Source organism: Ambystoma mexicanum, chromosome 2q (assembly GCF_040938575.1).
Source record: "Ambystoma mexicanum isolate Mex_15411 chromosome 2q, UKY_AmexF1_1, whole genome shotgun sequence".
NCBI classification, from domain to species: Eukaryota; Metazoa; Chordata; class Amphibia; order Caudata; family Ambystomatidae; genus Ambystoma; species Ambystoma mexicanum.
In genome coordinates this window covers 239,512,215-239,524,737 of record NC_090924.1, presented here as the reverse complement: position 1 = coordinate 239,524,737, position 12,523 = coordinate 239,512,215, and the positions used below count along the sequence as shown (strand labels likewise).

Here is a 12,523-nt window from a genome sequence, read left to right as displayed (position 1 = left end):
ACCCTGGCGCACAAGTGCCTGCATGGTCACGCTCCACCTTACCTAGCTCAAAGAATCAGCCTGCACACTCCTATTAGGCCCACCAGAGTGGCCCATACCAACAGAATCCTTGTACCTTCCACCCGCAGAGTGAAAGCGGGCGGTTCAAGCTTCCCCAACATCGTAGCCACGCTGTGGAACTCCCTTCCCCCGTCCATCAGGGGAATTGACTCCCATGCAACTTTCAGGAAGGCCATCAAAACTAGACTCTTTGTCTAAAACAACCTTTGCTATGCATTCTGTAACATGATTTTGACAATGTAACTCATGGAAATGTCCGTTGTTAACCGTAACTATTCTCTGTTTTCAAGTCTCTGCTGGGGCCGCATTCTTGTAACCCTGAATCAAGCCTCCCTAAGCCAACTCATAGCGCCTTAATGCCTGAGGGCTACAGTGCCTCTTTGGTTTTTGCCGGCACTGTTCGCCAACAATATTGAATGCTCGTGCCTTCCCACTCCTAGCAGGATATTTTTAAGGGGAAGCCCCAGGCTATGGGGTGGTGGATCTGCCTGTAAGGGCCCAGAGGGTGTACAGAGCTCTGAACCGCAGGTCTATCAGCTGACGGTGGCCATCTTGAATCCACGTTGTCTTCTTAACAGGAAACAGAAACTGCAGCCCAGTTTCAGAAGAATAAACAGGTCTCAGTTATGCAGGAACATTTTCCAAAGTGTGCAGCCTCAGCCCAATAGATTCCTGCTTCCTGCACCACTATAGCTTTACCCATAGGCCATCAAACCTTTGGCAATTGCCTGAGCACACTCTGAAGCCCCTCTGTATCCATTGTGTACTAACTTAAAATTCTCCAAATCTGCCTTAGTAACACAACCCAGTTGACACAACACTTTACCACGCGCGTCCTTCGCTTTCCAGAATGGGACCGACATGCTTGCATGCTATCACAAAACATTTTTCTCCAACTGCATTCCTGCTTTTTTGTAATTTTAGCATCTATGTTTCACTTTCCCATTCTCTTATGTTCCCGTTGCTCATTTCTTTCCTCAAGCAGACTAAGGTTTGGCGCCGCCTAGCGGGGTCACAGTATGCCACTCCACAGATTTGCCTGGCTGCTCTGAAACTTCGATGGCGGTGATTTGGGGTAGTATAAAATCAATTAACATAAATTAACATAAAATGTATAGTGGGCGATGGAATGACCTGGGAAAGAACAGTTGCCATTTATATGCAAGAAGCCTGTGCAGGCCACACTTTATTTTGTTACTGCATAATAACCATTTGGACAGCTCGGTTTTCATATAAAGTATACTGTTTTTGTTCTGTAACAACTTCCAAACGTAAAGGAAAGCTGGAAGAGAAACTGCCAAGTGCTTGTAAAATCAGAGATCATTTTAGTTAGGAACTTGGAAAGGAGACGATGCTTAACTGAAAGCTCACTATTACAACAGCGGACTGCTCTTCATTTACAAGCTCTAATTTTCAGTAATCCTTCCAATGAGAGCCAGGCCATAAACTAATAATTACATTTTGATGAAATCCCACCTGAAAACTATATATCAGCAGTAGTGAACATTCGGGCGTGCTAGCCGGTATAGCGTCAACACGCTTTTCTTAGGTTATTTTTTTAGAAGCGATACCAGTTAAAGCCTGTGACAGCAATCCTGACTGTTTTGTTTTTTTCTTTTCTATTTTTGAAGGTAATTATTATTTCATACCTTTTTTTTAATCTAAAAAATGCCTTTCCCTTTCAATCACGGATGTAGTGCTGGCAACATAATAGTAGTCATTTTTCTTTTAAATGAAAGCTGTGGCTCAGAAAAATAAAATAGGGGGGCCGGGTAATGAAGGAAAAGGGAGAAGTAGAAACGGCTATAATTGGGGGGCTGCTCTGCAGGGATGAGGAAGGCAATGGAGAGGCAGAGAGAGAAGGGGCGTTAAAGCGAGAGAGAGATGAGAAGTGGAGAGAGAGAGATGGAGTGAGAGAGAGAGGGAGAGAGAGAGGGAGAAAGGGAGAGAGGAGTGAAAGAGTGGCAGAGAAGTAGACTCAGCGAGAGAAGAGGAGTGAAAGAGAGAGCGAGGAGGGGGAGGCTGGCCAGGAGACGAGTGAGATAGAAAGCGGACAATGCAGAGAAGAGCCGTGCATGTTTGTGCAAGAGTCAGAGGGAGTGAGATTACAAGAGAGGGGGATGATATGTTGATAGCCAAAGAGAAAGAAACTATTTCTGTAGAGGGACAGAGAGGGAGACAGAGGGCAAGCGAGAGGGAGCACGAAAGCGAACGAGGGAGAGAGAGCTGTACACGGAGTGGTGGCAATAGTTATGCATGGGAGGCAAATCCATTGATATCAATTCCGTGCGCCTCTTTGGATCTTCGGCTAGCACACATAAACTATTCTAGTACAAGGCTGATGCGTAAGGTGACAGGACCCACCCCCAAGTGTTTCCCTATATACGTGGACTGTTTCTACCAGGATCGGACTGGGGCATAACAGTGTGAGGGTCAGCAATGAAAAAGCGGCCCACAGGTGAAAATGGCAATTCATTCCTTTTGTGACAGACTCTTTGAATTGTAACCAAATGATGGGGGGGGAGCGGGGGAGGACTTTGGGTTGATAAAATGTGCATTTGAAAGAATATTAATTCAGTAACGCTGGTCAGAACTGCTAGCCACATGGTGAAGTAACTTATCAAACTGGCCCACATAGGCCAACAAAAGTGTCCCACTTTGGCCAATAAAACGAGCCCACACTAGCATTTTTTGCTTTTCGTTCGGGCATTGCCCTATTGCCCTATAGGCCAGTCTGAGTCTGGGTCCTAATATAAAACCATTGAAGAACAATCCCACATTTAGTAGCTTAGCAGATAATTTAAGTACATGCGTGTTTCCACACCAATGGAGGGATCAGCAAAGACGTTTTTTATAGATACGTTTTTATCGATTTTTTTTTACACATAATAACAAACAATGCACTTGCACATTGCCCACCCAACAATGCCCACTCTTTCTTTCCCCCCAGTCGATCCCTGCCATTTCTCAATACTGCCATTATCCTCGAACGAACCTTCAGATTGCTATACTATATATGAAAAGGTCAAACATGCGGAAACAGATGACATCACAAAGTATAAATGAAGAGGTGGCCACCGATGTAATACTGCTGAAGACCCCAGTATACAGAGCCGTGCAGCATGGATGTTATCAATGCCAGCCATGTCACAGGGAGTTTTGTGCAGAATTTGAACGGATTCTGGAACTCTTATGGTTCCAGGAGAGTTGGCTGTGATGTGCGACTCACTCCCTGTGAGGATGCAGTCAGTGTGCCTAAATAAGGTGCCTTTTTATCCACTCATCGCCTTGCTGTCATTAATATTTGATGAAGACTGTCAAGTGGCAGTACGGAGCAGACCCAGGGCTACTCCGGGTGATGTTGTTCGTAGCGACTATCGAGGAACATGACACCGGTTAAACAAGGCACTGACTGTGCCGCAGGATTGTGGCATGATCCTCAGCAAGGAGAAAAACACATTTAGGAGGGATCGTGTTAATGTCTGAGACATGTGATTTTTGAAAAGGGTGCAAAGCCAAAGACGTACCTGGTTGAAACTATAAAACGCACACCAGAACCGGTGCGCAAGGAGCAGTCGAGAGCAGTTCTAGGCCTGGCAGAATACTATATCAAGTTCATAAGAGACTTTACCTGTAATACAGCAAGCATGAGAGCACTACTCTTGAAAGGAATCCCCTTTGAGTGGGCCGAAGACTGCTAGGTTGAGTTTGAGCAGGTGAAGCAGGATCTGGAAACCATACCTGCAGTAAGGAATTATGTACATGGAAGGGGGACAATCCTCTGCACGGATTCGAGCAGTGTGGGTTTAGGCGTGGCACTTGTCCAAGTGGAGGTAATGGGGGAGAAAGTCATTGGGCCTCATTACAAGTCCAGCAGTAGCCATGCCGGTAAAACCGGCAGGCTGCCGCCAGACTTGCGAGTTGTTCCGGTGCCTGGCTCCATGGAAACACCAGGGAATTACGACCTCAGTGTTCCTGGAAGTCAGGAGCCGGAAAAATGTTAATCCCCATTCCTATTCCCAGGTAGGCTTACCGGCACTGTTGTTACCGGACCGGCATGCTCGTAATGAGGCCTTTGCCTTCACATTACTAAATGTTCTGGAGCCCAGTTAACTGAGCGTTGAAAAAGACCTGCTGGTGGTAAAAAAGATTGTGGAGAGTTTCTGGTCATTTTTGTGGGGTACAAAACTCGAGATCTGCACTGATCACGAACCCTTAAAGGAGATCTTGGTTAGACGTCCAACTTTCTGTCTTGGGTGACTTCAAAGTTAGAGAAGGTTATGTGCAAGTGTTGATGATCGGCAGGAAGGTGGTATCTGAGCAGGCCTGGGACACAGCTGAGAAGGAGGATGAAGAGTGGGAAAGGGTGAGCGAAGCTGCCACGTCAGGCAGACTCTGGAAGGTGGAAATAACATGCCCTGGCTTGTTGGTGAGTGAGTGTTGGTGGCATGTAAAGGACGAGCAACACGTGGAAGATGATTCCCTATGGAGGGGAGACGGAATGATGTGACAACGCATTGTAGAGCTTGGAACAGGACACCAAGGGACTGTGAAGCCCAAGCCAAGAGTAAGAGCCGACTACTGGTGGCCAGATTGTTGCAAATACATTGAATGGACGGCGTGGGACAGTGCCCTTTGCGAAAAAGGGCAAGAGCCATCTACATCACTGGGATCAATGACCATAATGCAAAAGGGAAAGGGTTGACCCAGATATACTGTGCCCAGTCAGACTCAACAGGAATGTTAAGTATTGTCTTATTCGTATTGATCATCTCTCCAAGTGAGTGGACATGTAGCTGACATTAGACATATGTACCAAAGATCTCATCACATTCCTGGAGGGCATCTTCCATAGAGTGGTGGCCCACATGCTTTATTACTGATTACAGGTTGTAATTTAAGCCAGTGGCTGGCAGAGTATGTGGCAAATAATGGCATAATGCCTAAGTGCAGTGCTATGTTTCATGATGAGACGAATGGTCCTGTAGAGCCTTTCACTTGAATCAGCAAGGGGTGCATTCACAGTGCACTTGGCTCAAACGTACACTGGAGGGTGGGAGTGTTAGACACTGTAACTGCTCCTAGCCGCAATTCCAGTCTTAAAACACTACCTGATCGAGCTGTATCAGAGTCTGTATACCCGAATCGAATTTTGAGGTCCGAATATTGGCAAAAGTACTGATCAGTTGAAGGCGGATGTCTCCAGGATTTACCCGACACTATGGTAAAGGTCTCTGTAAAGGAAAAGAAACTCCTTCCCCGTGTTTGAAAAAGGTGAAATAATTCCTCGGTGTTCCTTATAATGCCCCCAGCAAATCTGATCAAACCAATGAAGCTTTCGGGCTTTTTTTTGACCAAGCTGCTGGTGGCTTTGACTATTTCTTCGGGTATTCTTGGCACATGTAATTGATTGTCCTGAGCCTGTACTAGAGATGGAACCCCAGGCTTTGGAAATCTGTCTTCCATGTTCTCTCTATTGCGTGTAATGCGGCAAGGTAAAGTCTAGCCCGAGGACACCTCTAGTTTACGTAGTAGGCATACCCTTATTATTTCTCAGTGTCAGGCCTTATTTTTTTCTTTGTAACCCATTCTTTTCTAGATTAGTTAACTGAATGCACGTTATCTGGCACTCGTCCAGTCTGTGAAATCATGTTCTTAATATAGTTACACTTTAATGCCTCTGGCTGTATTTTCGCCTTGGGATCCCCAGTGTAAATGTACACGGATCCTTGCTTTGATGGCCTTTTCATAGTCACAACACTCTCCCTATTTAATGGTATCTTTTTTCTTCTCTCTAATACAAGGTTGAAGGCGTCCCATACAAAGCCTAATACATCAGTGTGCTTGCTTATATGCCTGGCTGCTGCTTAACATGCCAGTGTGCTTGCTAAATATGTTACTACTCTGTCAACACGGTGCAGCCCAATATGTCACAGTGATGCTCTATATGCCAGGATGATGCTCATTGTGTCAAGACATTGCTCAATATACCAGAGTGCTGTTCAATACACCAACAAGCTGCTCTCAGTTTCCCAATTGTTTCCTTCCTCATGTAGAAAGGCCACAGGAGATTTCAGTAGGAAGTCGCCCAGATGCCGTTGGGCCAGGCGCGCTATATAAATAAACAAAATACAATATACAAAATACAAATGAACATGTGTATAAAATGGGTGGAATGGGTGAACCTGGTGATTCTTATCTTCCGTCAGTTTCCTGGAAATCTTTTTCATAGTGGCACCATTTTGCACAGTGTGAGCAAGCCCAGCCCCTTTAGGAAGGGTTTGTGGGGGTTCTGCCGCAAGAACATGTGGAATAGACATGGGTAACCAAACAAGTACAAAGGCCCGCCAGGAAATCTCCAGTGTTCCCTGGAGTCCAGTCCACTCCCGATGGAAGGTGGATAGAGTTTGTATGGCTCTCTTCACTTACGCTTGCGAGCTATTGACACAATTTATGATTTACTTGTGGAAGTTCGAGCAAACTTATGGTAACTGGTAAAAATGATTTCACTGTCCACAGATGTAAGTGTTGCCTTAAATTGCATATTTTTTCTGAATCTTTGTGAGTTGGCCAAATCACCTTTCATAACCCGGAGAGAGGGGTGGTGATAGGTGACATCATACATGCGTAGTCTGATCACCCTGAAACACCACTGCCGTCAGGTTCACACAGACAACATTAAGCACGTCTCAATTAAACAATTTCTACCTTAGATATTATTTGGGTGACTTGGAGGGTGTCCCTTATATACGTAATGACTGATTAGATTTTATAATGGGCAGCCCTAGAACTCCCTCAAAAGGTCCAGCAGACAAAAATAGGCCACGAAAGTTCTTCTGAGCAAATGGGCTTCAATGGCAGAAATAGATCTCAAACTTAGAAAAGTAAAACAACATAATCCAAAACGAGCAAATCCTTTGTGCATTCATTGAAGCCTCTACAGGCATTGGGATGTATGCTTAAGTAAACAGTTGCCGCCTGCTTACCTACTGTGCCCAGCTGGGCAGTCTTCCATGTGACCTAGAAATACATTTTTTACCATTATTGACGTACCTCAAGAGTGTAGTAAAACCGGCCATAGAATTCTACAGACACGCCGCGATTTGTGTCCACAGCGTCAATGATGAATTTCATTAGTAACCACCAGAGAGCTTCAAGGACCCTGAAAAAGAAAGGCATTGTTTGCTCCTGTAACGTTATAAGATGAATCACACTCAATTACCTCTTTATTGTTCTTCCCTCCAGCGTTGCATGTGTCAAATATATACTCCCTTTAATAAGCCTTAAACATGCATTGTTTATATATAGAGAGCCTGCAAAAGCCCTACTTTATCACCTAGAGCCACGTGTAACTGCTTCCTTGAATGCATCATCCTCGTTATCGATGTATTCTGTTTCTATAGGTGCTATGTGGAATGTTTTGACCTCCCCACTGAAAATAGAGCAGAGGTGCGTTCTTCATATTTCTTCACTGGTGAACAAATGCAGATAAAATCATTACTTAACTGATTAACTTGTCAAATACCTCAGCAATATCTTCTTTAGGTCGGCAGAGGCCCTCCTCCTTGTCAGTGGCCCTTTTCCATGACCGTGCCCCTCTGGTGGGGCGGTTGGCTGGTGATTGTCTTGCCTTCCCTGTGATGGGTGCCTTCACTGTCCCACTAATGTAATTGATTATTTATAACGCACTTAATACCCAGAGGTTTCTAAGCGCAGACCCGGGGATCGAACCTGTGTTGCACCGCTTCATCTTGCTTCCACGGGGAGCGCGTTGCCCCTGAGCTATCCTCCCAAGACGAAGGGTGCCGGTGACTGTTTTGCACAGATCAGTCATGTGCCAGTGTGTGTTTGAGACTCAGTGGATTGGTGGCCTGGCACGTGCGTGCATCTTTGTGTACCCAATCTGGCTGCATAAATACCAGAAGAAAAAGGTTAAGTGCCCAGCTTAATAATACCCTGCATGTGCTTGCTAAATGCCCCCACATTTAGAGGGACAAAAAATCAGGACTGGCACATATACATATGTGTTCCAGTCTGTCCACTGAGTTAGCTGCAGCTGGTAAGATGGCTGCCCACACCACATGCCAGATTCACCCATGCGACTACAGATATGCTGCCAGTTATTACAGTAGCAGAGCAGCACTAAGGTCAAGCAGGCTGACTTGAGCAATGTGCTGGCATGACCAGTACGAGTACCCAGGAATATCACCTTCCGGCTCATAGTTATCCACTGGAACATGGATATGGATAACTGGATTACTGGAACAGCAGCGCTTGCGTGGGCGAAACTGTTGCTTGTTGTTTGACTGACTGATTGAAATTAAAAAAATAAAGTTGCCAAAATACCACACCATAGTTGAACTGTATCCAAGACAAGGGCCCTCATTCCAAGTACGGCAGGCCGGAAATAAGGGTGCCAGAAGCAACAAAGCAGCGCCCTTCCTGACCGCCATAATAAGAGAATGCCGGTAGGGGCCACGGATACACTGGCCGTCCTGACCTTCCGGGTTTGCAGGCCCCTACCGGCATGTCTCTCACTGAAGCACCTGCGCCATTAGCAATGGTGCTGGTTCTTCAGTGATCCCATTTCCATGGAGTCCTATGGAAGTGTGCTGCCCCTCTTTCCTACGACCCCGTGTCCTACCCCCCACCCTCACTCCCCTTTTCAACCTAATAAGGCACCCCACCTCCTCCCAACCTATCTTCTTGCTACTTTTCCGTTGGCTGCACCAGGAACAGTAGTGCATAGTCCCTTCGTTCCGATCCATGGCGGCCATCTTTTCTTTTGTTTAACATTGCGCTTTTGCAACTTACAAACTATTAGTACCCTGGTATGTTTGCGCCAGGGTTCTAATGGCAATATTACATGGGCTTGGGGGGCATTACCTAGGCCCGGTCACCTCCTGAGTCCAGAGGTGGCATCTTTTCTGGGAGACTTTAACACCAGTGTAAGCAGAATGGGGTGTTTTCTTTTTAGTGGCAGCACGGAAAATCAGATTACAGGTTTGATCCAGGGAAAAAGGTGCATTTGCTCGAAGCTAATTACAGGATTGCCATTATTTCCATGGTGGGAGGAGCTTTTATTTACCTATCAGTGTTCCAGTAAAGCCATGAACGTGGGAGGACCAGGACATTATGGGACATTCTGGAATCTGGGTCCGAGGAGACTGCAAAGTTAAATTAATGAACATAAGGCCTCTATTCTAGAGATCTAAATGTGTTGATAATTCAATCTATATTTTTAAAATGTGGTTTATCATTTCACTTTGACCTTTTCAAGCTTTATGTGCCATGTTTAGAACATTCTTTTTTAAAGTAACTATGTGTTAATAGACATCTAAACTCTTACTAGGTTCAAAACAAGCTAGACAGCTTCCAAGAAGTCACTGTGACAAGTATTCGACTATCTAGTTAACTAATGACATGCGTATTATACAATGTGTTGTACCCTCCAATAATATTAGAATAATAAAGTTGAAGATGGTGTTCTCTGACCATGTCCAGAAATGGAGTACTCACAGGTCACTAGATCTCAAATTAACTTTGCAATGCTCACCACTGTGGAGCGTTATTTCATATGTTATGCTGTGCTATTAATTGTTGGATTTTATTGGTAACTAATTAAGGTTGATGTATTTTTTGTTTTCCGTTGCCTCCAAAATGATTCAATAGATATGAATTTGAATGGTATTCACTAGCCACACCTGTCCACACCAGGCTTGAGCATTACGCTTTAATGAGCATTCAGGTGGAACGTTTCAGCTGATCAGGCACTTCCTTATCAATTGGATGCAATAGTGTGGGACCATCAGTGAAGGCAATCACTTCCATATTGACAAAGAAAGAGGCTGCGTGATTGCCCAGACACAAGAAATGCGCAAATGAAAGTACTAGCGCCAGCCAACCATACTAACAAACATTATTTGGTCGGTGTGAACATGTCTTGCCCCAGCAGGCAATAGGGTAAGCAAGCATAATAGAGACCTTTTCATTATGGAGGGAGTGAACTGAACTCAGTTTGTGGTTGGTTGAGGGGAGTGCTGCTGAGTACTGTCTGCACCAAAATGCCATTTTAGCCGAGTAATAACATATATCATGCTTGGTTGATCATAGGTACTCAGCAAAAAAACGTCATGCCACAGTAAGAAAGCGCTAGACTGGCTGCCTGCAAAATGCCAGTCTAGCCAAGTAGTAACACTTAACACGCTTGCTTAATCATAGATATCCACGAATAAATGTCATGCCACAGTATGAAATGGCTAGACTGGTTGCCCAAAATGGCAGTCTAGCCACATAATAACACATATAGGGCCTCATTACGAGGTGGGCGCAAAGGGATACCGGGCACTGTTAAGGACACCGGTGCCGGTAATCCCTTTGCGCCCTATTCCGAGGTCCCCTAGCGGGTCCCTTCCTTAACGCCTGGTTTTACCAGGCGTTATGGACGGGGCCCATTAAGGGACTTCAGAGCTAATAACGGTACTGCAATATGCGGTACCGTTATTAGCACCTTCCCCATTCACATTGAGCCCTATGGGGGCTCAAATGGGAATGGGGAAGGGCCCTGGTGAATGGGAATTACCGCCCCCACCAACCTTGGAATGGGGCGGTAATAGCTCCATTCACCAGGGCAGAGTGGGAAAGGATTTGGAGGCAGCCATGGCGCTAATAGCGCCATGGTTACCTCTAAACTCGTAATGAGGCCCATCATGATTCTTTTATCACTAAGGCCCAGTAAAATAAATGTCATGCCACAGTAACAGAGGGCTAGATTGCCTGCCTGCAAAATGGCAATCTAGCCAAGTAGTAACACTTAACATGCTTGCTTTATCATAGATATCTAGTAAAGAATGTCATGCCACAGTAAGAACTAGCCAGAATGGCTGCCCATGGCAGGCTAGCCACGTAATAACACATCATCATTTATTTTTATTAACCGCCGGTTGATATAAGAAAAGATGATTTTTATTCACAAATCACACATATATGATTTAAAGTGACCCTTAATGGCATAGATCAGCGCAACCTATCCATTCCAGCCCTGGTCACTTTAAATCATGTACATGAAGCTGCTGACGCAACCTATCTATGCCAGTTATGGTCACTTTAAATCACATGCATGATGGCTGAAGTGCTTCATGCGCAGGATTTAAAATAACCTTTACTGGCATAGATAGTACATCTATCAATTGCAGTGATGGTCCCTTTATCAGTCTCTGCAAAGGATTCACAGTGACCAACCATACGGGTGAATCCCTTGCAGAGATGCAATACATGCACACACAGATGCCCATACACACACCTATACTAATATAAGCTGCATGTATACATGCATGCACAGCTAACCACTCAACTAGTCCTGCACGCAGACACAATGGGCCTCATTACGACCCTGCAGGTCCGGAAAGAACGGTGGTGGTAAAACCGCTGCCACCGTTCTTTCCAGACCGGCTGATTCAGAGTCCTGCAGGCAGGAGGTGTCACTCCCGCCAGGTCTGACCTGGAGGGAGTAACACCACAAGCCTGCAGGCGGACATGGAAACACTGGCTCTGTCATAGACGGAACCAGTGTTTCTATGGTCCCCATCCCCATGGAGTAATGGGGATTTACAGAATTTCGCCTCCGGAATTACCGGGTCACTGGGGTTGTAATGCCCCAGTGATTCTGGCAATCATGGAGGCGGAATGGTATTACAGGTCCAGCGGCAGCCTGCCAGTTTTTCCGGCACGGCTACCGCCGGACTCGTAATGAGGCCCAATGCGTTACATTGAAACACACATACATACACATAGTCATACATACATAACAATACATACATTCATTACAATACATACATTCATAAATTACAATACATACATTCACCACAATACATACAACCATTACGATATATGATACAGACATACATACAATACGTACATTACTATAATATGTATATTACAATCCATACATGCAAACATACACCGACCGTAGGTCTCCTGGCTGGGGCAGGGGCATGACGAGACAGCAGCATGCTGGGTGTGCTGTGCCGGCGTGCCCCGGGAGGACTTGAATCCCCAGGGTAGGCTGCTGTGCAGGCTACAACACCAATGTGGTTGCTGTGGCAAGCCTGTGAGTGGCGCACTGCGCCGTACAGGACGGGACATCACTCACAATTTTTTAAAATGTTAGTGCTGGCTGGCACATCTCTAACCAGTCAGTGATGGTATTAAATATTTGTTTTAAAACTGTTAGTGGCATGCCGTCCTGTTCTGCACAGCAAGCCACTCACAGAGAGATTTAAAAAAAAAATCAGTGCTGGTGCCCAATCAGAGCGCCAGCCTTGCGGGAGGCTGGGTGGCACACCAGGTACCAGGGTGGAGCCAGGAGCGCCTGCTCTCCCTGACTCCACCACTGCTGCTCCCATTTGTGACAGTGCCAGCCTGATTAGCATATGGCTAGTCAACATCAGCAATGGTGCAGACA

At 45.6% G+C, this 12,523-nt stretch overlaps 1 protein-coding gene across 1 annotated transcript in view; it reads right to left on the bottom strand.

Moving 5' to 3' along the window:
• Positions 1-12,523, bottom strand: part of BAIAP3 (BAI1 associated protein 3) — a 2,154,334-nt gene that overhangs the window by 115,917 nt on the left and 2,025,894 nt on the right. The window contains exon 28 of the mRNA XM_069647200.1: positions 7,114-7,222. Coding sequence (XP_069503301.1) covers positions 7,114-7,222 — 109 coding nt within the window. The remainder of the gene's footprint in view (positions 1-7,113; positions 7,223-12,523) is intronic.